The sequence below is a fragment of the Cavia porcellus genome, unplaced genomic scaffold (genome assembly GCF_034190915.1).
Source record: "Cavia porcellus strain 051 isolate PalLab524CR breed Dunkin Hartley unplaced genomic scaffold, mCavPor4.1 scaffold_7, whole genome shotgun sequence".
NCBI lineage: Eukaryota > Metazoa > Chordata > Mammalia > Rodentia > Caviidae > Cavia > Cavia porcellus.
In genome coordinates, this window is record NW_026947490.1 from 28,812,742 (window position 1) to 28,836,423 (window position 23,682).

At 52.7% G+C, this 23,682-nt stretch overlaps 3 protein-coding genes and 1 non-coding gene across 9 annotated transcripts; 2 read left to right on the plus strand and 2 right to left on the minus strand.

Annotated features, from left to right (window-relative positions):
* The first annotated feature begins 109 nt into the window (after positions 1-109).
* Positions 110-18,834, plus strand: LOC106026675 (uncharacterized). Of its 6 annotated transcripts, none has more exons than XM_013147870.3 (6): positions 110-389; positions 9,502-9,713; positions 16,882-17,082; positions 17,413-17,559; positions 17,881-18,009; positions 18,114-18,834. In XM_013147870.3, exons 2-6 carry the CDS (start codon positions 9,695-9,697, stop codon positions 18,350-18,352), a joined length of 735 nt encoding a protein of 244 aa, XP_013003324.1. In that variant the 5' UTR covers positions 110-389; positions 9,502-9,694; the 3' UTR covers positions 18,353-18,834. The 6 variants fall into 6 exon arrangements, with proteins under 6 accessions (XP_013003324.1, XP_063109275.1, XP_063109273.1 ...); XM_063253205.1 differs by having other exon boundaries at positions 9,540-9,713; XM_063253204.1 differs by lacking the exon at positions 110-389 and adding an exon at positions 9,160-9,207.
* LOC101788887 (uncharacterized) lies at positions 2,944-8,907 on the minus strand. The gene is made up of 5 exons (XM_063253209.1): positions 7,268-8,907; positions 6,713-6,987; positions 6,210-6,363; positions 3,340-3,464; positions 2,944-3,082 (listed from the first exon to the last, which is right to left on the minus strand). The coding sequence occupies exons 1-5, from the start codon at positions 8,905-8,907 to the stop codon at positions 3,015-3,017; spliced, it is 2,262 nt and encodes a 753-aa protein (XP_063109279.1). The 3' UTR covers positions 2,944-3,014.
* Positions 5,617-5,721, plus strand: LOC111755571 (small nucleolar RNA U13). The gene has a single exon (XR_002790124.1). It is a non-coding gene; the product is annotated as a small nucleolar RNA U13 (small nucleolar RNA).
* Positions 18,835-19,112: 278 nt separating the features above from the next.
* On the minus strand, positions 19,113-22,936 carry LOC100717905 (glandular kallikrein, prostatic). Its single transcript, XM_003465406.4, has 5 exons — positions 22,794-22,936; positions 21,362-21,521; positions 19,958-20,250; positions 19,713-19,849; positions 19,113-19,319 (listed from the first exon to the last, which is right to left on the minus strand). Exons 1-5 carry the CDS (start codon positions 22,837-22,839, stop codon positions 19,164-19,166), a joined length of 792 nt encoding a protein of 263 aa, XP_003465454.3. The 5' UTR covers positions 22,840-22,936; the 3' UTR covers positions 19,113-19,163.
* Positions 22,937-23,682: the final 746 nt, after the last annotated feature.

Below are 23,682 nucleotides of genomic sequence, written 5' to 3' on the forward strand. Positions count from 1 at the left end.
CAGAGGCTTGGAATCCTTATTTATATCCCGCGCCGCTGCCGGGTTCGGCCCCCGGCCCCAGCCTGGCCTCCTCTTTTAGGCGTCCAATACTAGAGCCTGTGAAAGGAGCCCAGTTTTGGTATTGGACAAGGGAATATACCGGTTCCTAACCCCAGAATATTCCTCAATAAACGAGAATATATTATTTCCGGAGGTGAAAAGAAAGGAACAAGGACATATTTAGGACCATCGTCCTGTACTGGACATCAGGCAATTTTAAAGTCAGCAAAAAATAACGCGCCATGAAGAGAAAAGGCCCCGAAAGGGGGCTGGGAAAGATCCGGAACCTGCTGGAATGGGCGGTGCGCAGAGGCGGGAGCTAAGCCTCGGAGGCGGGGCAACGTCTGCAGGTGGGATCTGCGTGGAGTCGGAACGTGGGGCGGTAGGGCGGGAGCCGGTGTTGTGGGTCCAGCAGGTGCTGGGGCCTGCACCCCCGGGTCTCAGGGAGGAGGGCGGGCCTGGACCCCTGCATCTTGAGGGAGGAGGGTGAGCCTGGATCCCAGGTCTGAAGGAAGAGGGCTGGGCATGGAGCCCAACCAAGTCTGAGGAAATGCGGACTTTGTTGCTCCTTCTTGGCTCTTTGACTAGAGGTCTGGAGTCTTGGATTTATGGTGTGGTGTGAGATCAAGATTGTTTTATAAAAAAAAAGATTATTTAAATAAAGAGTGTGGGCTGGGGATATAGCTTAGTGACACAGCGCTTTCTTAGCAAGCACGAGGTCCTGAGTTCGATTCCCGATACAAAAAAAAAAAAAAAAAAAAAAAAAAAAAAAAAAAGAATCCATTCACCAAACTTGCCACTCTTGATATGGACTTTATACTTCATGGACATTCATATAAGGGAAACTATGTTTCTCATCTCGGTTTGTCGCGCCTTGGAGAGAAAAGGCCCCTAAGGGGGGTGGGGCCAGACCCGGAAACTGATGGAATGGGCGGTGCAAAGAGGCCCACACATGCCCATATCAGAAATCTCACCATATCAGTACATACGGAATTGTGTCATTTTTTGATTGTTGTTTTCGATTTTTTTTGAGTCTGAGCCTCGCTATGCATTTCGGGCTGAGCTTGAGCTCACTTCATAGCTCAGGCTGGTCTGGAACTCGCAGCGATCCTCCTGCTTCAGCCTCCTGAGTGCTGGGCTTTCAGGCCTGTGCCACCATGCCTGGCGGTTATGCCACTGTTTAAGCAATGCTCATCTGACCCTGTGTGAATAGCATGTAGTTTATTTTGCTGGTCTCTGGTCATTTAGGTAGTTTTCTTCTGAGTGAGGAAGTTTCTTCTGTGAACTTACAGACCTAAATTCCTAGCTTAAGGAAATGGCAAACAGTTTTACCCCTGGCTGCTGCCTCACTCCAAAGGAAGAGCAAAGTTCTCACCCGTGTTTCCTCTCTGTCTTCATCTCTGCCTCTCCCTTGGCCTCCCTGGTGTTCCTGGGACCTTCAGGCCCTTTGCACGTAGGGTCCTGCTGCCTGGGATTTGCCCTCATTCGTGCAGCTCTCTCCTTTTCCGTCTTGTCTCTGTTCAGAACATCATTTTGGCCCATAGTTAAACAATCTCATCTCCACTTCAGGTAGGCTTCCTCCTTTCCAATCCCATCTTCCTTGCCCTCTGCATTTTTCCTCCTGCCACTTACCCAATAATATAGTATCTTTTTGCTTATGGCGGTTCTTTTTTTTTTTTTTTTTTTTTTTTTGCCTCTATTGAGATGTTAGTTCCATGAAGAGCATCTAGTTCCATCGCTTGTCGTAACTTAGTGTTTAGTTACAGCTAGTTACAGCTTCATCCGTTGTAAACCAGATTTTTGGGGGCTGTGTTATAGAGGCAAGAGGGAGGGTTGTTGTGATAATACTGAACAGCAAATGCTGTGGCCCAGGCATTTATGTAAAACTGCATTAAGGTATGATCACTACCCCATTTTACAGATAAGCAAACTGAGAGTAAATGTAGTCAACATCTTGCTGGAGACCTCAGAGATAACAAATGACAGCGCCTACACCCTCAAATCTGGCAGCTTAACTACTATGTAAGAAAGGGAATAGAGGGGGTTTGAGGTAGGACTTAAAAAGGCAAAAAAATTTAAATATACTTTAAAAAAGTGCCTACAGCTTCAAAACAAACATTACTCAAACTTCCCTTCTAGTAAACTCATTTAAAGATCCTTTTACTACAAGCTTGTAAATCCAGGCTTGAACCTTGCCTTTTCACCTGTAAATTGGGCTTCCTCCATCCCCAAAAGCAGTAACATTGGTGGGCAACATATTTCAGCTTCAAGCACTTGTAGATGGCTTACAGTGTAACCTGACAGACAGTAAAAATACATATCTCAGAATAAAAATACACATCCCAGATCACCCATCTTAAAGACACTCCCTTAACCATGCTCAACTCTGGCTTTTTTTTTTTTTTTTAAGACAATATCTGTTTTGCTATTTAGTTCCGACTGGGCTTGAGTCCAACAGGTGACTCACTGTCAGCCCCAAGCCTTCTTCAAGGGGCTGCTGCACAGAGAGTCGGGCAAGGAGAGGCAGGGTGGAAAGGGTGGGAGGTGAAGGGAGGCCTCAGGGAAGCTTTGTGCAGGAAGGAGGAATTACTGCAGTTTGCAAAGGAGAAGATGGAAGACGCCGGGAAGGGAGAGGTTCAGCTTTCCAGCAAACACTGAGCACCATCTGTGTGCCAGGGCCAAGGGCCTTGTGCCCTGGTTTCTTGGCTCTGAGTCCCTTGCCATCCCTTCCTGGTGCCCCCGTCCCAGGTGGCCCAAGGACAGCCACAAGAGAGGACTGGCATGGCTACAAAATACTTCCCTGGTGCGAAACTCCATAAAGAAATATTTTAGGTAGGAGGTCCAGATTCTTGTAAAAATCATTTATTCATCTCGAAAGCGGAGTGTCAGACGAACTGGAAATGGCATGGGGTTCTCAGAGGGGATGGTGCTAGGGCAGGGGTGCCTGCTGTACCAAGCATGGTGGGTGGAGGATCCTAAGTCCAGACAGCCTGCAGTGCCAGGATGGACCAGAAATTCATGTAATTCAGGTAGGAGAAGAAACCTGGAAGAGGAAGAGTGCCCCAGGATGAGGTGCGGAGTTCAGAAGCCCAGACCCCAGTGACATGCCTTACACTGCCTCAACCCCACCCCGAATCCCACTCAGCCCCCTTACCACCCCCAAAGCCAGGCTTGCCTCCATTGCCTAGGTGACCTCCGATCTCCTTCCAAATTCAAAGCCAAGCCAACCCCACTTCTACTCTCCTTAGCCCTGCCTGATACCTCTCTACACCCCTGAACCCAGGCCCTTCCCAGCCAGACCAGTTATCAGGAACAGGAAGACGCTGCTCCACGCCAGGTAGAAGCTGATGCCCAGCTGGTAGGTCATGCCTTCCTGCAGGTATCTGTCGGCCTGCCACAGGTAGAACTGGACGCCCAGTGCGATGCTGGCCCCTGTGTGGGCACAGACATTAGGGGCTGGGAATCGGGTGTCTGAGGAGCCCTGCTCACAGTCATGTGTCTGTGCGGTTCTCTGCCATGATCTCCCCACTGTCTTTAACCTCCCCACCCCGCTACCCCTGCCACAAGCAGAAAGGCGGGCTCCTGACAGCACCATGGTGGAGCACGCGGGAAGTGCACATCTTGGTCTTCCGTGGGGCAGTGGCAGTGACAGAAACCATAGGCTTCCGGCCTCATCCTTCTTGGCCCCTCACCTCAGGAAAGCGACATCATCTTTCTGAACCTCAGTCCTCTCGTGTATAAAAACTCCTTTTGGGGGGTGATACCGGAAATTGAACTCACGACCTCACACTTGCCAGGTGAGTACTTTGCCCCTGAGCTGCATCCCTGGCCCCCTTACCTGTGGAACGAGCATACTCAGGGGACCCATCTCACAGGGTCATGGTGTGGCTGCACTGGAACTGGCGTCACCACCATTCCTGCCCATGGCCCTGAGTCACTGAGACAGATTCTCATACTGAGTCCTCAATATTTGCTTCCAAAGCAATGGACAAAGAACCCAATCATTCTGGATGTTTTGAAATTGCATGAATTAAAAACAATTTATGTAGGCGAAAATACTTTTTCCTTTTCAGATCTTAGATTGTCTTGTGTTATTGAAAAATAATATAAGATGTGCTTTTTGTTTACATCAAATGGGGAATGGACATAAATGAATTCTCACGGAATGGCCTGGTTTAGACGGCACCTTCTGTCCTTAGTACCTTATATTTGAACAAATAGAAAGACCCCTTAGACCCACTGGGTGAGGATCAGTTATTAACAAGAAATCACAAAATGGGCTCTTTTTTATACTGTCATTTTCCAAAATTGTTTTTCTGATGCCACTGAAAGTTGCTATCAACTACTCTAAGGGACAGAAAAACAACATTACTTATTTGAAAATTAAAGATCTCGGGCCCTGGATTTAGCTCAGTTCAGTGGCACAAGCGCCTGCCTGTAAGTGTGAGGTCATGAGTTCAATCCCTGGCACCAAAACAAAACCAAAACCCCCCAAAAAACAAAATTAAAGGCCCTACCCCTGCAATTTGGCATGCAGATGCAAACAACAAAGCAAACCAAAACAAAAAACTAACAAATATCCCCCAAAACTAGGCTCTTTTTTTTTTCCTCAAAGCTAAATTATCCTAAGCAGTATATCGGTTTTGTGTTATTTGGGTGGGAGTAAGAAGGTTATCATGGTAAGGATCCCTGCGAGATTCTGTAGCTAACATCATGTACTGATGGTTTCCTCTCTTCTGAAAGGCACTGTCCCCTGTCACTCAGTGGGTCTGCAGTCTTGGAGGTTTGGCTAACTCATGTCCCCTCTCCGTGGCGCTTAAGAGCTAGTCTGGAGGGGAGAACACTCCTCAGGCACTTTTGACTGGAGAAGGGTTCTGCCCGGGGAGTGCGCAGGTTTAGGGGGACACACATGGACCAGTGAGGGAGACAGTGGACAGCCACCTAGCCCAGGCCAGCCCTAGTTATCGCTGGGTGGCAGATGTCTTAGCTGATCACCCTCGTGTCCAGGTGCTGCATTTTCTTCCTTGCTTTTTGGCACTGCTGGCTGAACACAGGCCTCACTCCTGGTGAGCAAGTGTCTGCCCTGAGCTGCACCCCCACCCCTTTGTCCTTTTTTATTTTGTGACCAGGTTAGTGAAATCACCCGGGCTAGCCTTGAACTTCCCATCCTCCTGCCTCAGCCTCCTGAGTCATTGGGATTAAAGAACTGTGTCACCACACCCAGCCCAATAATGACACTTTCTAATACTTCCTTCCATTGCCACCTGGTAGGGAGCTTCATCCCTCTCCTACAGATGGGAAAACTGGCCCCAAAAGGTGAAGAGCAGAATCACCCAGCAGTCGTGCTGGTGGGACAGGATTGGAGAAGATACTGAGCAAAGGTTGTGTGTGTGTGTGTGTGTGTGTGTGTGTGTGTGTGTGTGTGTGCGCGCGTGTGTGTCTGAGTTGATTTTGAGAGTCAGCTCACAGGTGACCCAAGGCGGAGTCCCGGACTGAGAAGATGAGGCTGGAGGTGGACAGGGGCTGAGCCTGCAGCTGAAATTCCCAGGGGGTAGGGTTGCAGTGAAATTGAAATAAAGCTTCAAGAGGTTCATAAGCGTGATGATTGGGTGTTCATGCTCTATGCATGACATGTGCCTCCTTTCAACCTTGTTACGACCTCGGCACATTACCCGTCTGACATGAAAAAAAAAAAAAAAGAAATAAAGCTTCAAGGATGCTTGGGTCTGAGGTTCCTCGGGGCTGCAGGTGTGTGAAGAAGCTGGAGGTGGTCGTGGGCTTTGTTTGGAAAACAGACAGACCTCGGATGGGGTGGGAACCAAGGCAATTAGGGATGGACTGAATGATTTAGAGACCAGTGAATTAGAGACCAGAGTTAGAGACTAGCGAGTTAAAGACCAGTGAGTTAGAGAGACCAGCGAGTTAGAGACCAGTAAGTTAGAGAGACCAGCGAGTTAGAGACCAGTGAGTTAGAGCCGGGAGTTACAGACTGGTGAGTTAGAGATGCGAGTTAAAGCCGAGGCTGTCCTTGGCCCAGGCGGTGGGGCTGGGCCAGAGGTAGATGGTTTCTATTGGGACAGGCTGGACATTGGGAAGGAGAGGGGTCTGGGGTTGGGAGTGAAGGTGAGGATGGGGATGCTGGGCTCTGGTGAGGCCCCGGCTGTCTTAACGCCGTGCCTGTCATGATGCTGCCAATGAAGAGGAAGAAGTCCACCATGGCGGGGTTGGAGCTGGTGAAGAAGATGAGGAGGATGAGGGCCGTGCACAAGCAGATGCTGGTGATGCTGGAGACGAAGAGGAAGGTCCAGGCAAAGTCCAGCAAATCTGGGGGAGATGGAGAATCAGGACCCCCAAGACCGTATTGTTAGGCTCTGAGAACTGGGAAGGGAGTCCCCCTCGAGTCTGTGGATTAGCCCTTCCCCAAGACTGTTCCCACACTAATGTAATTGAGATTGGGCTGTGAAGCCGTGGTGACCAGGCCCCTCTAGCCTCTAGCCTCCAGCCTCCAGCCTCCAGGACCACATCTGAGGCAGTGAGGTATGGTGGGGTGTGTGTGTGTGTGACCACCCTCCTAGAGCCCCAAGGCCCATCCCAGAGGAAGGGAATTCCGTTCCAGGACAGAAGGGAGGGAAAGAGATGGATCCCAGGAGGGCCAGGACAGAACAGGCCTTACAAGCATACTGGTCATAATCTTTCAGGCAGGAGATGTCGGAGCACCTCACGAAGAGGATGGTGTTGATGGGTATGGTCGGGGTACCGGCAGGGTCCCCGGGAGGCTTCAGTGGCACCTCGAAGTGCATCCAGGGCTGTCCCAGAGAGATCAGGCTGATGATGAGCAGGCCGGCCAGGTTCAGCACCAGGCTCAGCTGGCGGCTGATCTTCTTGGCCTCGTGGAGCAGCCGCCAGCATAGGGGCAGCCGTAACTGACGGCTGCTGCTTTTCTGAAACCTGGGTGAGATCGCTGCCCTGTCAGCTGTGTCGGTCCCTCCTCCTCAGCCACTCTCTCTCCCCTGCATCTGTCTACCATGTCCTGGGTCTCCTGGGTCCCCCGGGCTATCCTCCCAGCCCCCCGGGCTATCGAGCCAGCCTTGGGATACAGTTTCCAAGCCCTGTCCCACCTCTTGTATGATATACCAGCTGTATTCCTGGTCCCTGACCTTTTATCGCTACCCTTCGCCCAGAATTCTAGCCCAGAACCTGGCCTCCTGCAGAGGTCCCTGCCACTCACCTGGCAGAGTTAATGCCAGCGGAACTGTCTAATATGAAGTCGTGCGGGTCATCAGGAAAGCCCTGGCTGAGTTGCAAGCTGGGTCTACTTTCTTTGGGAAATGCCTGGGAGCTCCAGGTAACTGATTCAAGGCTCTCGACACTGGCCTCAGGGCTCTGGGTAATAGATGGGGGGACACGGACATTGGTCCAGGTTTGCTTGCTGGGGAGGTCGAGAGTCGGGGTGATTGTCTGGTAGGCGGTGAGTTGGCTGGCATAAGCCGAATAGACACTGGGCCGGTGAGCGTGGGCAGCCGATGGAGATCCTTGGACACTGGGCCTGTGAGCACGGGCAGCTGATGGAGATCCTTGGACACTGGGCCTGTGAGCGCGGGCAGCCGATGGAGATCCTTGGACACTGGGCCGGTGAGCGCGGGCAGCCGATGGAGATCCTTGGACACTGGGCCGGTGAGCATGGGCAGTTGGTGGAGATCCTTGGACACTGGGCCGGTGAGTGCGGGCAGCCGATGGAGATCCTTGGACACTGGGCCGGTGAGCGCGGGCAGCCGATGGAGATCCTTGGACACTGGGCCGGTGAGCATGGGCAGTTGGTGGAGATCCGTGGACACTGGGCCGGTGAGTGCGGGCAGCCGGTGGAGATCCGTGGACACTGGGTCGGTGAGTGCGGGCAGCCGGTGGAGATCCGTGGACACTGGGCCGGTGAGTGCGGGCAGCCGGTGGAGATCCGTGGACACTGGGTCGGTGAGTGCGGGCAGCCGGTGGAGATCCTTGGACCTTGGGCCGGTGAGCAGCGGAGGCTGGTGCAGATTCCTGGTCACTGAGCCAGAGAGCATGGGCAGTTGGTGGAGATTCTTGGATGCTGGGCTGGCGACTGCGGACAGCTGGTGGAGATTCTTGGATGCTAAGTTGGGGAGCAGCTGGTACAGCTGGTAGGAGCCCTTGGACGCTGAGCCGGCGACCGTGCGCGACGGGTGGAGGCCCTTGGACACTGAGCCGGCGGCCAAAGGTGGTGGGTGGAGGTTCTTGGATACTGACCCGGCGAGTCCGGGTTGAGGGTGGGGGCTCTTGGATACTGACCCGCCGACCAATGCGTTGAGTGGGTGGGGGCTCTTCGATACTGACCTGGCTGGTGTGGGCAGTAGGCAAAGGCTCTTTCACATTGACCTGGCTGCTGTGGGTAGTAGGTAGCGGTTCTTGAATACTGACCCGCCGACCATGAGGAGATAGTGACTCTTGGGTACTGACCTTGCGACCGTGTATAATAGGTACGGGCTCTTGGGTACTGATCCGGCGACCGGGGTCAGCAGATGGAGGTTCTTGGGTGCTGACCCGGTGACTATGGACAGCTGGTGGAGATTCTTGGATACTGGGCTGGCGGCTTTGGACAGGGGGTAGGAGCTCTTGGTGGCGGATAGGGCGGGTGGTGACAGCTGCAGGCAGAGACTGGATACTGATCCGGCGATTACCAGGGGCCGGTGAGGGCTTCGGGAAGCTCGGGTATTGATACTGGAAGGTGGGCCGAGGCTCCTGGCCTCCATCTTGAGGGCTGCCAATAGCTGGCAGGAAGTTATGAAGGTCTTCACTGCTGCTGGAAGCTGACCGCTGAGGGCCCTGGGGGTCAGATTGTTCCTGCTCAGCCATGAGGAGGTGCAGGGAAGGGCAGGGGTCCGGATGGACTCAGTCTTCTGACAGCCTTAGTCCTTCCTTTCAGGGACCTTCATGAGCGCCTGGAAAATCTGGGGTTTCTCTGCAGAGTTTAAGCTCGATCCGTGGGCATTTTTAATCTCTCCTTCTCTTCATGTTTCCTGGTGTCTCTTGCTGCTCAAGGGCAGACAGTTCAGGGATTCAACCAGGCCTGCGGCCAGGGCCAGGAGGGGGTTCTATGACAGTTGGAGGGGTTCTAGGAGGTTGGCCATGGCCTTGGACTCCATCCAACCCTTTGTGAGTGATGTGGCAGTTAGGGCTGGGGCAGGGTAGACCCAATGCAGGGTCTAGGCAGAGTCGATACTGGGTCCAGAAGGATTTTGCTGGGTCAGTGAGAGGGCAGAGAAGGCTTAGGGTGGGGTCAGGGTGGAGGTCCACTGGGACAGAGGGACCAGGCTGTGGGGAGGGCTGGGCAGGGCCAAGTCAGGGCTGGGTCAATGCACATCTGAGATGAATTCTAGCAGTTTCTAGAGACCTGAGATCTGACCTTCTGATTCCCTTCCTCCCTGCGCCTTTCCCTTCCTCTCCTAGGGCCTCTTCTGAATCAGCTTCGTCCTTTTCTTCTCTAGTTCCATGTCTCTCCTCATTTCCTTTCTTCCTCCTCCATCTCTGTCCCCACTCACCTTCTCTGGGGTCTCAGAGGAGACTGGACTGCGCCTTGCTCCTGAAGATCGGCAGCTCCAGCTGGGAAGAGGAGGGAGACCCAGCCGCTGCTTGACAAGCGATGGACAGAGATCAGCAAGGTACAGGGTGCCGCGCTGTAGGTGCCAGCTGTCCTGTGGAGAGTTGGGGGGCTCTGTGCCCTTACACTTCCTTTCATCTTTTGTGGTGATGCTTCAAGAAGCCAACTCTGAGCCTGGAATCCCAGCACTCGGGAGGCTGAGGCAGGAGGATAAGTGTGAGTTTAAGGCCAGCTGGGGGTGAGCCAGCTTGAACTACATAGTGAGACGCTGTCTCAGAGTGAAAAGAAAAAAAGAGAGAGAAAAGAAAGAAACCAGCTCCACAAACTTTTATAATACTTTATTTTTTATGTGACTTTATCTGAATGTCGACATGATTAGATTTTAAAATATTTTCATGACTGCCTGTTTTGCAAAATATTGGGTTTCAGTGTGGTATTTACATACACACAATCACACCCCCCTTCCCTCCCCCGCACCCACCTCTTCCTGCCCTTCCTCTCCTTCCTCTTATCTAACAGCAGTCTCCCTTCTGCCTTCGCACTATCTTTTCATGAAAATCAGACTTCCAGAGTCTGACTAATGTTGATTGATACGATGATCTCCAGTTCTGCCTGTTTTCCCTGCAGGTGACATAATTTTGTTCTTCTTTTTGGCCGAATAATACTTATGTATCACATTTTCTTTATCTGTCTACCCACTAACAGGCACCCGAACTCATTCCATGTCTTGGTGGTTGTGAATTCTGCTGCAATATAAACATGGGCCTGAAAGTGTGCTGTAATATTCTGCCTTTAATTTCTTTGGTTAAATACCAAGGAGTGTGGCCAGGGATATAGCTCAGTGGCAAAGTGCCGGCCTGGCAAACATAAGGTCCTGAGTTTGATTCCCAGGCACCCCATATCCCCAGGTACCAAGGTATGGTGCAGCTGGGTTCTGTGCTAGTTCCCATTTTAGGTTTTGAGGAATCTCCATAATCATTTCCGTAGTGAGTATACTAACTTGCACTCCCTCCAGTGGTGTAGAAGTATTTTTTTTCTTTTTTCTTTTTATTTATTGGGTACTGGGAATTGAACTCATGACCTCACACTTACCAGGCAGGCATATATGCCGCTGAGCTAAATCCCCAGCCCCTTTGTTTTTTATTTTTGGTAGCACTAGGGGTTGAACTCAGGACCTTTACACTGAGCTACACCCCAGGCCCTTTTGTTTTTCTTTTTTCTTTTGAAAAAGAATCTCACTGAATTGCTGCCTTGCTCAGGCAGGCCTGGAACTGGCAGTCCTTTGGCCTCAGCCTCCTGGAGCATGGAACTACAGGCTGTGCCGCCACACCCAGCCTGTGTTTTGTATTCTTGGTGACAGCTCTGTGACTGGGGCGCGATGAGATATTGGTATAGTTGGTGTTCTGAGGCTCCAGAATCTTTATCTGAATTGAAGTTGGGTCTCACTGCATTCTGATTGTTTATCTGATCTCAGTTTTCATTATAGAAAACTGTCTGAGACCAGTCCTCAAGTCCAGTCTGCCTCTGTCTCTCCTGGAGCAGTTAACAAGACAGAGCAGTTTAATGCTTGCTTTTCCTTGGCTGTCACTGCATGGAGGCAGCCATGGCCATGCCTTCAGATTTTTTGCATGCTTGTTCTAGTAGAATTTAACAAACCCTCTGTGTCCTGTAATTCTCACCAATTTATCAGGCACAAACCATTTCATCTGCAGGTAAATTTAAACTGACCTCACCCCTTGGGAGGCTCACAAAAATCCAAATTCCTTGACAATTGTCTTGGGCCTGGCCAAGCGAAATTAAGCCTGTAGTTGGAGAGTACCAAGGGGTGGTCCACCCTACAAGGCTACTTAAACAGGCTGCCCTTCTGACAGGGCGCTCTGGAAGGTGACAGGGGTGACAGGCCTGGAGCTTGGGTGGTCACCTGGCACCCAATGTCCTCTGATATGCACTGGTGTCTGGAGGTCTGGGAAGGGCCACGCCATGGCTTCCTAGCATCCGACCCAAAAGGCTTCCTCTCTGGCCACTTGAAATCCAACAACCTGTAAGCCTGAGAATGTCGAGTCTCTCTCTGTCTCATGATGCAACTGTCACACATAAGTAAAAGAGAGGGCCTGTCACATTGCCCCCAGGCAGGTCAGCAAGTCAGTGACTAAGCCTCTGTTCTTGGCAGAACTGTGGCCTCTCGGAAGTGACTCCCATCTGGCCAGATGTCCCCTGATACTGGTGATTCTAGGGCAAAGGAGATTAAGAGCAGGAAAGCCCCTGAGGGACAGTGGGGGGTCCTGAGGCTCTTTGTTCAAGGATCTTTTATACAGCAAAACCACTACTTGGGTCACTATGGGTTAAACTACAATCTGCAGGGCTACAAGTGTAGTCACTTAGCTAATACTGATCCCGTAGTGAGGGGAGGCACACAGCAAGGGGATATGACGAGCTTGTCTATGTCTTTTAATGTACAAGGGACTGAATGGCAGTGTCACCGTTTCAGAGATTTAAATCTGTGTCTGGTTAGCAGAAGGCTGAAGGGCATGGTGGTGCACACTTGTAATTCCAGCCCCCAGGAGGCTGAGGCAGGAGGATCACTGTGAGTTGGAGGCCAACCTGGACTATACAGTGAGACACTGTCTCAAAGACAAAAACAAAACAAAGCAGAAACACTTCAAGAACAAAAAATGAAAGCAGAAACATCATGGCAGAAGGGCGTGGGTTTTTTTTTTTTTTTGTCTTTTTTTGAGGCAGGGTTCCACTGTATAGTTCAGAATGGACTTCAACTCACTTTGCAGCACAGGCTGGACTCAAACTCACAGCAATCCTCCTGCCTCAGCCTCTTGAGTGTTGGGATTTCAGCATGCACCATGGCACCTGCCTGGAAAGTTCTCTATGTAGCTCTATTTGCATTTTCCTAAGGGCTGAAGATGTTGAATATTTATTTCATATGGGCCATTTGTATTCTGAGAAATGTCTGTGCAATCCATCTACTGTTTATTGATTATGCTATTTTTTGGTACCAAGTATTTTGAGTTTCTTAAAAATATATTTTAATATTAATCCTTTGTTGGAAGAATAGCTGGCAAAGATTCTTTCCCATTCTGTGGACTCTAATATCTGTTTCCTTTGCTTTGCAGAATCATTTTAATTCAGTGTAGTCCTGTTAATTCTTGCTATTATTTCCTGCACTATTAGAGTCCTATTTAGGATGTCTTTGCCAGTATCTATAGCTTCAAGTGTTTTCCCTCTGTTTTCTTTTAGCAGTTTTGAAGTTTCAGGTTTTATACCTTGACCTTTGATCCACTTAGAATTGATTTTTTGTGTGTGTGGTTCTAGGGTTTGAGTTCAGGGCCTTGTGCATGCTAGGCAAGGACTCTACCACTGAAGTATGTCCCCAGCCCACTGAATTGATTTTAGCACACGCTGAGAGACAGGTCTCTAATTTTAACCTTCTCTGCAGGGAGATCCAGTTTTCCTTGTTTGATTACTGAAAAAGCTGTCTTTTTTCCAACACGTGCTTTTGGCTTCTTTGTTAGGAATCAGATGACTACAGTGCTCAAGTTTGTTTCTGTGTTCTCTATTTCCTCAGTCAATATGGCCATTTTTGTGCCAATACCAGGCTGTTTTTGTTACTATGGCTTTGTAGTATAATCTGTTTTCTTTCTTTTTCTCTCTCTTTCTTTTCTTTCTTTTTTCTTTCTTCTTCTTTTTTGAGACAGGGTCTCATTATGCAATCCAGCCTGGCCTTGAACTTACTATGTAGCCCAGGTTAGCCTCAAAGTCTTGGTGATCCTCCTGCCTCAGCCTCTGGAGTAATGGGATTACAGGTGTGAGTCACCATGCCTGGCCTTCCTAGTGTAGTTAGAAATTGGGTGTTGTGATGGCCTCAGCTTGTTCTCTTTGCTTAGGACTGATTTGGCTCATTCTGGATCATTTATGCTTCCAGATGACTTTTAGCATTGTTTTTTCTAGTTCTGTACAGGATGTCACATGAATTTGGATGGGGATCATATTCAATCTGCAGATTGAATCTTTGCATCCTTTAATCTCTTCTTCAATTACTTTGTTCAGTATTCTGTAACATTCATTGTAGAGGGTTTTTTTTCCTTGTTTACGTTGATTCTTACATAGTTTATTTTTTGAAGTTGTCCTGAGTCTCTCTCTCTCTCTCTCTCTCTCTCTCTCTCTCTCTCTCTCTCTCTCTCTTTTTTTCCTTGTTTACGTTGATTCTTACATAGTTTATTTTTTGAAGTTGTCCTGAGTCTGTCTCTCTCTCTGTCTCTGTCTCTGTCTCTCTCTCTCTCTCTCTCTCTCTCTCTCTCTCTCTCTCTCTCTCTCTCTCTCTCTCTCTTGTCTTTTGAGATAGGGTCTCCCTATGCAGTTCAGGTGAATGCTCTGCCTCCAGGGTGCTGGAATTACAAGCATGTGCCACCACACCTATTTTTTTTTTTTTTGAGACAGTGTCTTACTTTGTAGTGCAGGCTGGACTTGAACTTGTTATGTAGCCCAGGTTGGCTTTAAACTCACCTTGATCCTCCTGCCTCAGCCTCCTGAGTGCTGGGATGATAGGCGAATGCCATCATGCCTGGCTGATTTAATGTTAAATAATGGTAAAAGTCGGCTTTAAGATACAGCTGACTAGGGGCTGGGTATTTAGCTCAGCGGCATAAGCACCAGCCTTCCTGTAAGCAGGCAGTCGTGAGTTCGATTCCTGGTGCCGATAAAAAAGAAAAAGACAAAAAAAAATATACAGCTGACTATATGATACACCCCAGTTTCAGAGGTGTTAAAAATGCATTTTACAATGTATAAATGGTGGTATCCTGTTGTGGAATAGTGAGATATTTGTTTGGCTTCTGAAACAGTTTCAGACAGTGAAGTGACAGTGGTTCACATGACAAAAAGTGATTTCTGTCACACATGATGCCTGCAGACAGGGTCTGGGTCCCTTCCATCTTTTGGCTTCTCCCTTTTGAGACAAGGGCTTGCTACTAGCCCAGGTTGGCCTTGAACTTGTAGCTGCCTTTCAGTTTCAGCCTGCCGAGTTCTGGGGTTGCAGGAGTGCGTGCTTGCAATCGGCTTCCATTACTGTTGCTTTTGTTTGAGTTAGGGTCTCCCTAGGTAGCTCACTATGTAATCCAGGCTGACCTTGAACTTCTGGGACTCCTCCTGCCTCAGCTTCTTGCGTCCTGGGATTATAGGCTCATGCCACCATGAGAGTGCCCGGCAAGAACACACTTTGAAAAGAGGATGTGGGTGGTTACTGTCCAAGAATCCCTCGAGCACACATAGGTAATTCTAGTACGTGATTTCCTTTGTACAGCAAGGAAAACTAATGAACTGACTTCATCTAGAAAAGGCAAAAATAGGATTTTTTGTCTACAAGAGAGGCCGAGAAGGGAAACCTGCAGTAATATCGGCGGATGCGTCTATGTCTCTATTTCACCACAGCTGTCTGCCTACGCATGCGCACATCCACTGACTTAGCACACACGTGCACACGCGCATGCCCAGTGTGAGTTCTACGGCCTCCTCCTTGGTGTCCTGCGGATGCACCAGCCAGCAGTCTGGATGTTGGACCCTGACCTTCCAAAGCTTGTAGTGTATCTATAGCTCGTCTCCTGTCTGCCCCCATTTCCGTGGGGAGGTAGAAATCATGAAAACAGTTCGCTAGCGCCTCTATCTCAGTGACCACAAACCTACACTTCCTTTTTCCTGTTGGGTTCTTGCCACCAAACTGCTTTCTCAAAAAATTAAATCCATGGGTGTAACATCCAGGGCTGCTGGGTCCACTGCCCTTCTCAGCCTGAGCATTTTCAATTGCTTTGCTCTGTGCATTCTAAGGGGTAAATCGGTATTTTTTGTTGGCTTGTTTGCGTGGCTGTGATGAGATAAGCCATCTTGTGATGATGGGCTCTGGACAGTGTCTTCTTTCCTCATTAAGTGTTTATTCTTTCTCCATGTCTGTTTAGGAACTCTTCATGCAGAAGGGGTGTGAAAGGCAGTGTGATTATCTGAGACCGGATAACCCTGGTGGGGCTGGTGGGGCTGCCTTTCCCTGCGGTGTGTGGCCGGGCACATCCCTTAACTGCACTGGAAGTAGTAACAGTTCAGAGGGCCGCGGTGAGGGCCGAGGGGTGAACAGTGCATACAGGCACTAGGGACCATGTGTAATAAATACCTGCTGACTTTTACACTTCATAGCTGCTAATTTCAACTCTGTAATTTCTGTTTCCACCCATAAACACTTTCCTGAATTCCAGGCCCATATGCCCAACTTTCTATGAAATGACTCTGAAATCCAAGACATTATTGTTGGACACCATTAATCTTGTTATTCATTCATGCATTCATTCATCCAATATTCCTCTGTTTTTTTTCTTTGAGACAGGGTCTCACTGTGTAGCCCAGGCTGGCCTCAAACTCACAGGGATCCTCCTACCTCAGCCTCCTGAGTGCTGGGATTATAAGCATGTGTCACCATGCCTGCCTGCCAATATTAGTTTTCCTTAACAAAGGTCAGGGGCTCTTCACCAGGCAATGCGACTGTGGCAGGAAATGAAATAGATTTGTTTCCCGCCCTCCTAGAAATCTGTTGTGGAGGGTTGACAGACAAGAAATAATTAGGTGTGTCATGAGTTCCGAGGCTGAGCTCTGCTGGTGCAGGAGAAATGCCTGAACCTGGGACCATGTCTACATCATCAGTTGCCTGAGCCTTAGGGGTGTTTAGGGGGGCTGGGCAAAAGAGGGTGGAGAGCGTTCCAGATAGAGCAGCCCGAGCGGCCGTGCCAAGGCCAAGGCAGAGGAGTCTCTGGTGGTGAGAGGCCCTGGGAAGCCCGGTGTGCTGGAGGTTGGTGCTCGAGGATGGCGCAGCTTGGGAGGACAGTGGGGAGGTCGGTAGGCCGAAAGCACTTGGCTTGGTGGGAGGCGCCATCTGTGCCCCTGCCTTGAGCTTCATGGATCTTGCTCCCGGTGCCTCAGATTGAGATTTAGAACAGGTCTCTGAGGTCATGTCAGGGCAGAGCTAAAGCTGGGCTTCTGAGAACAGGGACCAGAGGGTGGGACTGAGGACGACAAACAGTTTGAGCTCAGGACAGGCTCACAGAATGGGCCCTGGGGTGAGTAAGGGGGCGGCTGGAATGAGAGATGGGGTGGAGCCATATGGGGGGCCCAGGAGGGAGATGGATTGGGGCAGGGGAGGAGAAAGATCCGTCTGTCCCCCGCACACTGCTCTCTCCCAGTGCACATGGTCTTTTCCTGGGAGGAGGACCGCAAGATCGTCCTTCGGTTCTGGTCTCTGGTCTTCAGCATCCTTGCGATGCTGATGCTGTTCAGCACCATAGATGGGCGGATGGCCTACGTGCAGGGCTCCTACACTGGCTACATTGACTTCTGGACTGACTGCAAGAGGCACAAGTGTGTCAGCTTAGGCCAAGTCACTGGTAAGTGGGGCGGGCGCGGGCCACAGGCCCCCCAGCCCAGCTCTGGCGTGATGGGGAGGAGGCCTCCTTTGGGTCCTTCTGGGGCGGAGCTGGGGACCTCTGCGGTGTCAGGGGCTGCCTAGCGACTCTCTCTCGAGGGGTCTGCGGCTGCCTGTGTGGGGGTAGGACTTTGTTGGCAGCGACGTAAGAGTGGGCAACTCCGTGGGTGTCTGTGGCCAGACTTCGGTGGTCCCAGTCGGGCAGGACCGGCTCATGGGTGTCCCGGGGTGACCCTGGGTGGTGGGCTTGGGTCCCTGTGGTGACCATGGCTGTTTTCCGTCTCTCTCCCAGTGTTCATCCACATGAGCCAGGGCTTTATGATTCTGGCCCTGGCCCTATGCATATTCCTCCTCCCCTGCATGGGCCTGTCCTTCTGGTCAGCGTTCCACCGCCTCAACAAGATTGACACGGTCTTCAGCTTCCTCAACCTCAGCATTGGTAAGTGTCGGCTCGGGCAGGGGTGCTGCCGCCTGCAGGGCCTCCTCCTGCGGCCAGGTGGAGCATCTGGCCTCTCCCTACCTGCTTCTCCTGCTGTGTATCTCAGTCTCTCTCCCAGCGGCAGGGTCTGTGGACCGGCTCTGTTTCCCGCTTCTTGTTCGTTTCCCTTCTCTCCAGGTATCTTTCAGTCTATCCCATGTGCATGTCTGTGTTTCTCTCTGCTTGCCATGGAGGGTGGAAGAGGATGTCTGTCTTCTCTTACTGTGCATCCTCGGGTCACTGTCCAGCCCCCTGTCCATCTCTGGCCTCACCCCAGTGCAGGGCTCCTGATTCTCCTCAGCTTGACGTTCTTTATAGTCAACTGCAAAGCGCTAGAACCGAAGCTCCAGCTGTCTTACCAGGAGGCCTTCTACTTGTGCTGGTGCGCCTGCGCCTTGATGCTGTACGCTGGTGAGGGCGGGGCCTGGAGACAAGGATGAGGCCAGCCTCATCCAATGGGCGGAATCCGGGCGGGATGCAGGACCGGGCCTAGAATCAAGCCCCACCTCCTCCAGGGGCCATATCCTACTTAAACCAAGCTGGCATGTGGAGCACAGAGAGGTCTGCCACTGAGTGGCGAATAGACTATCGCCGGTGGACCTTGCAACGCGCCTCGCTGCATGGATCCCAACTGAAGGGCTCCTACGAGAACCGTGGGTACACTGAGAAGCGGCCAGATCCTAGCGACACCCAGGGCAAGCCCGAAGACCCTCCAAAGGAAAACACGCTCACTCCTCCGGACGCTGACCAGTAACGGTGACCAGATGCCGGCACATCACTCAGCACCACCACATCTGGTGGTTAGGTTTCCCTTGAGGTCACGCGCTCCGAAGAGAGCTGGCCGTCTAGCCCTGACCCCGCCCACTGGGGAGGTCTCCGTCGGGCCCCCCCCAGAAGTCGTAACGTGCTCCTCCATTCTGCCCCTCCTCCATTTCGGCCCATCCCCCATCCCAGGCAGAACGGCTGGTTTGTGTGGCCCCATCCCGGGTGCCCAGCCCACGCGCCTAAATGGCTCTCTGTCCTGTTAACCAGAGATTACTCATCAGAACTTCTATCTCGGAGATCCAGTCCCATCGCAGCTGTCCATTCCTGTCTGAGGCGAATACACCAGTGTCTGGCATTTGGTGTATCCCACACTTCTGCAGAGCAGGCCCCTTCCCATTAGGGTGTGGCTTGTAAACGCCCCCCACCCCTCCCTGGCTTCTTCGGTACAATAAAAGGCAGGTACCGCCCAAACTCGAGGTCAGGCTTTCCATCTTACTCCTCACTTAGCCTGAGGGCAGGGTTGGGGGTCAGGATGGCTTGCATCCCTGACTTGCCCTGGCGGGGTGGGGGGGTGGGGGCTGGAGGAGTATGAGTCTCCCCCACCCCTCCTTATGTTACGCCCCCTTGCCTTCCCCATCTGCTTGGGATGCACCACTGGGAGCCCAGGACTGTCAAGTCTCAGCCCAGTGGGTCCCAAGGGGATGTAGATGCCCAAAGTGTGGGAGGCCAGATAAAACCAGAACTTGATGCTCGTTGGAAGCATATCTGGTTTTATTGGGAGCAGGGCCTGCATGGGCCATTCAGAGATTATCAGCCATGGTTTTCTTTATCCACTCGTGGTACTCTGTCACTTTGGTAAAGATGCTGGGGGTGTCGGGGAGGCCACATGGGTTGTGGCCCCATGAGATGATGCCTTGTAGCACGCCATCACAGACCAGTGGGCCCCCCGAATCACCCTGGGGGGACACAAGAAGGAGAGAGGAGTTAGAAGGAAGACTGTGGCTTTGCTTTACCTGGGCTTTGGACACAAGAGCTCATTGCCAAAAGGCGGGTGTGGATTTGAACACGGGACCCGAGTCCTGGGCAGAGGGGAGGGACACCCAGGGGTGACAAGGCCATCTGCAGACAGGGCAGCGGGAAGGAGCAGGGCCAGCTACGGACTTCACCTAGGGCTCCTCTCAGCAGCCCTGGACCTGGAGGCTTTCTCTGAGCACTCAGGTGATACCAGAAGTGATGGGGTGACTCCAGGGGGTGCAGGGGCAGGGTGGAAAGGGAAGAAGGTGGGGCGCAGCTGCCAGCTTAGTTCTTAGGTCAGCCCTCCCACATCCCACGGGGTGGGACTGGCTCACCATACAGGTGTCTTTGCCTCCAACCAGGTGCCCAGCGCACAGCATGGTGTCTGTCACCTTTGCAACATGGGCATCTTTACAGTTCTTGCTGGGCAGGATCTCGAGGTCCACACACTGCAGCTCATCTGGGAACACAGCTGCAGGCCAGGGCAAAAAAAGAGGTGTGTCCAGACCCAATGAGTCCCTCACCCCACCCCCATGCACCCCAGTGTAGCCCCGGACCACATGGCCTGCCCCAGACTTACGATGGCCAGCATCTGGCTCTATGCTGCCCCAGCCCAAGGCCAAGCACATGGTCCCTGGCTGCACTTCTTGGGTGGGCAGCGCCAGGACCTGCACGGAGCCAGTGATCTGGGCGGGTTCCTTCAGACGCAGGAGCATCAGGTCGTGGCTGTAGTCATCATCAGGGCTGTCGGAGTGTGGCTCCAGGAGGCTCATGTTGAAATCAGGGTGAGGGAAGCTCTGGCTGACGTGAATGTGCTGGCCAGTGTTTTCATCGTCAAACAAGTTGTGGCGGCCCAGCCAGATCTGGTAATGGCTGAGTCAAAAAGGAGTTGGAGGGGATGAGGAGAGAGGAGGGGACAAAGGAGATGAGGAGGGAGAGGCATGGACCAGAGTCTAGGGGAAAGACAGAAACAGAGATAGGAAGGAGACAGAGACAGAGACAGACACAGAAACACAGGGGAAGAAGTGGGAGGGTGGGGGGAGATGCAGCCGTGGGGGAAAGAAAGCTAGGGGCAGGACATGGCAGGGGTGGTGGTGTTGGTGGTGGTGAGATGGGAAGGCAGGAGCACAACAGAGGGAAGAAAGGAGGCACCAGGATGCAAGGGCGAGGAGGAGGGGAGGACTGGGAGGCAGCAGGGACGCAGGTGAGAGCCGAAGAGCCAGAGAACCCGGCCCAGACACAGTGCAGAGCAAGGGGGTGGCCAGAGCAGAGTGGGTGGGACCCAGACACAGAGCAGCCCGGAGGCTTCCGGTAGGCAGAGGGCAGTGCAGGCAGAGAAGAGCCAGGGGAGGAGAGGGAGGAGCCGGGAAGGCCCTGAGCGGCTGGGCTGCAGATGGCAGAGCTGAGGACTCCCAGCAGGCAGCCCGGGCCCCAGCCCAAGGCCAGCGCCAGCATTAGCCACCCGGCCCGCCCTCCTCCATGGGGCCCAGCTCAGGCAGCCCTTTCCTGAGCCTCCTGTCCTGGACTGTGGCCCCACAGTGAGGGCAGGGTGAGGAGCACCCCACACAGACTGGGGTGCACCCATTCCTCTGCTCCGGGGGCTCCCTGGGGCCCATCCTGAGGTGTAGTGAGCAGTGATGGGGAGGAGACTGAGATAGGGACCTGGAGAGAGACACAGAGACTTAGGTGGGGGACACAGCATGACAGAGAAGGCAGAGACACACCCAGACATTGACAGAGATGGGAGATGGGGGAGACTCAGAGACACTAGGTGGGAGGAAAGAGGGAGACAGAGAAACAGCAAGACCTAGGCACCCTAAGCCCTGGTGGTCCGGATACAGCTCTGTCCCTCTCCTTACCACCCTGGACAGCAGCCCCCACCTCCCCCTCAATGCCTGGCCTTGCCCGGGTCACCCAGAATGGTGCTGGCTAGTCAGTCCTTGGGGCACTCATGCCCTCTTCCTCAGACCCTGCCCCTACTCACTCGTTGATGCAATGGGCAGCCGTGAGCACCCACTGGGGGTCCACCAGGACGCCCCCACACTTGATGTCACTGAAGTGGTACACAGCAGCCTGCCAGGGGTGGGAGTCCCTTGCACACTCCTGGCCTCCTATCACCCGGGACTGGATGGGCGGTGCCGCACCTGCAGGATGGTGAGCAGGGTGAGGAGGGCTGAGGGCTGAGAGCTGAGAGCCTGGGCTTGGAGAGGGAGGCTGAGGTCCATGGCTCCTGCACTGAGGACAGGGCAAGGGGCTCAGGGTAGGTACCCAAGTGCAGAAGCTGTCCTGAGACTGAGTTAATAGCTGGTCCTGGGTGGGGAGATTTAAATTCTTGAGCTGAGCTCAGCCCAGGGAATCCACAGGAAGCAGAAGACTGCAAACAGCACCAGGTGTGATGGTCAGGGGTCAGGTCGTTGGAGCCTCAGACTGAGGGCTGGCAGGCAGAGTGTTTGGGGAGAGGAGAGCTCCCAAAATCAGGATGAGGGCCATGTGAGAGAAGGTCGGGGCTGGCAGGGGGAATTTGCAGTATTTGGGGGCTCCTAGGCTAGGGAAATAGGGCCTGGACTGAGCTTTGGGAAAGGGTGCTTCTGAGAGAATCAGCTTTTCTGGGCAGAAGACCTCAAGGTGATTTGGGGTTCCTGGGTTGGGCTAGGAGGAGGAGCTGCCCTGAGAGAATTCAGGGTTTCTGGGTCAAAAGGTAAGTCAAGGAGCAGGGTAAATGCCAGGAGTGGGCTTCGGGTGGTTTCGGGGTCCTTCCTGTGCAGAGTGTGGGGAAGGGCATGTTGGGGCAGGGCTGGGCCAGAGCCTGGACGGCCTGGCTGAGATCTGGGGGTCCAGAGCGGAATGGAATTCTATATGTTGAGGGGCTTGTGGCTGGTGGGGAGGCTGAGTTTGCTGTGTGGGCTTCTGGGGGAGACTGATGGTCTATTTGGTGTCACACACCCCTCAGTTTGGGAAGCAGGGTCATCTGTGGGGGACTTGGCAGAATGGTGGGGAGCAGATGTCAGTGTCTGGAGGACACAGCTGAGAGCTGACAGCTGGACAGAGAAAGCCACTGGGTATGGTGGGAACTGGGGTGTCAGGAGCCAGGCTCTTGGGCCTGGAGGCATAGAGAGTGAGAGGAGATGATCAGGGTCTCAGGGCCTGAGAGACACAGATGGCCCAGGATTGCTCCCTTTGGTACTGGCTGGGGAGGAGGAAGGAGGAGCACCCTAGGGTGGGAAGATGGACCAAGAGGGCTTTGGCCATTTGGAAGGCGGAGAGAGAGAGGAGAGAGCCAAGCATCCTGGTCTGGGTTGTCTGTGGGTTGGGGGGAATGAGGCTGAGTGATGGACATAAGGGAAGGACTCATGGCAGGGAGAGTGCCCTCAGGGCCGGGGTCTCCATGCCCTCCCAGACCCCTCCCAAGCTCTCACCAGTCTCCCCCAGGAACAGGACGAGGCACAGCACCAGGAGCCACATGGTCACAGGGGTGTCCAGGGCCAGGCAGGTGATGAACTGCTTGCTGAGCAACCTCCTTGGGGAGCCTTTAAAACCCTGTCCCCCAGAGCTCCGCCCCTACCCTGCTGGCACTGAGATGCTGGCCAGAGCTCCACCCCTGCTGGCTGGCCCCCAGAGCCACTGAACCAGGGAGGACCTGCACCTGGTGTCCTGCAGGCTCTGGGTCAGGCTGGGTGGGCTCCCAGGGCTGAGGCCACACGGGGCAGGCCCTGCAGCTCCTGGGGTCCTGCTGAGGGCACCGGGCCAGTGAGGCCAGGTGGAGGTGAAGGGTTATCTCACTCCCATCCCAAAGCTCCATATATATCTGGCTCCTGGTGAGGCCCTGTAGGTGAAGACCAGGTGAGCCTCCAGATACCTGCAGAGAAGAGTCTAAACCCTTGCACTGCTGAGAGCAGAGAGAGCCGCTCCCCAGCTGCCTGCTCTCCCTGATACAGAAAGCTTGGTGCTCAGAATGCCCTGTTCCTCCCACTCCCAGCCCAGTGCCAGGTACCCATATGTATTGTTCTGTTCCTCATGTGTATTAGGGGAGCACATTGCCCCAGTCTTAGCACCCTCAGATCCAAGAGTATGAAGTGTTGGGGTCTCACAGAGTTGGTTCTCCAGGGCTTCCAAATCCAATGTCCCCAGCAATGGGTGCGTCACAGAGACCTTCCCATTCCTTGTTCCCAGATACAGGAGCTCGGGTCATCTCGCAGTCCCAGATATCTGGGCCAGCTGACCTCCTAGATCAAGAGTCTCACCACAAATCCTAGTGACCACTTGCACATGGTCTCTGAAACATTTAGATCTTGAGAACTGTGCTTT

Excerpts from the sequence above, each read along its gene's own strand:
- LOC106026675 (XM_063253203.1), top strand. The coding sequence starts at position 335 with ATGGGCGGTGCGCAGAGGCGGGAGCTAAGCCTCGGAGGCGGGGCAACG. Across the intron at positions 390-16,881 it reads AGGCGGGGCAACGTCTGCAG|TGCACATGGTCTTTTCCTGG; the intron begins GTGGGATCTGCG and ends GCTCTCTCCCAG. Across the intron at positions 17,083-17,412 it reads CAGCTTAGGCCAAGTCACTG|TGTTCATCCACATGAGCCAG; the intron begins GTAAGTGGGGCG and ends TCTCTCTCCCAG.
- LOC101788887 (XM_063253209.1), bottom strand. The coding sequence starts at position 8,907 with ATGGCTGAGCAGGAACAATCTGACCCCCAGGGCCCTCAGCGGTCAGCT. Across the intron at positions 6,988-7,267 it reads GCTGGCATTAACTCTGCCAG|GTTTCAGAAAAGCAGCAGCC; the intron begins GTGAGTGGCAGG and ends GATCTCACCCAG. Across the intron at positions 6,364-6,712 it reads AGATTATGACCAGTATGCTT|ATTTGCTGGACTTTGCCTGG; the intron begins GTAAGGCCTGTT and ends CATCTCCCCCAG.
- LOC100717905 (XM_003465406.4), bottom strand. The coding sequence starts at position 22,839 with ATGTGGCTCCTGGTGCTGTGCCTCGTCCTGTTCCTGGGGGAGACTG. Across the intron at positions 19,850-19,957 it reads AGAGCCAGATGCTGGCCATC|CTGTGTTCCCAGATGAGCTG; the intron begins GTAAGTCTGGGG and ends CCTGGCCTGCAG. Across the intron at positions 19,320-19,712 it reads GAGGCAAAGACACCTGTATG|GGTGATTCGGGGGGCCCACT; the intron begins GTGAGCCAGTCC and ends GTGTCCCCCCAG.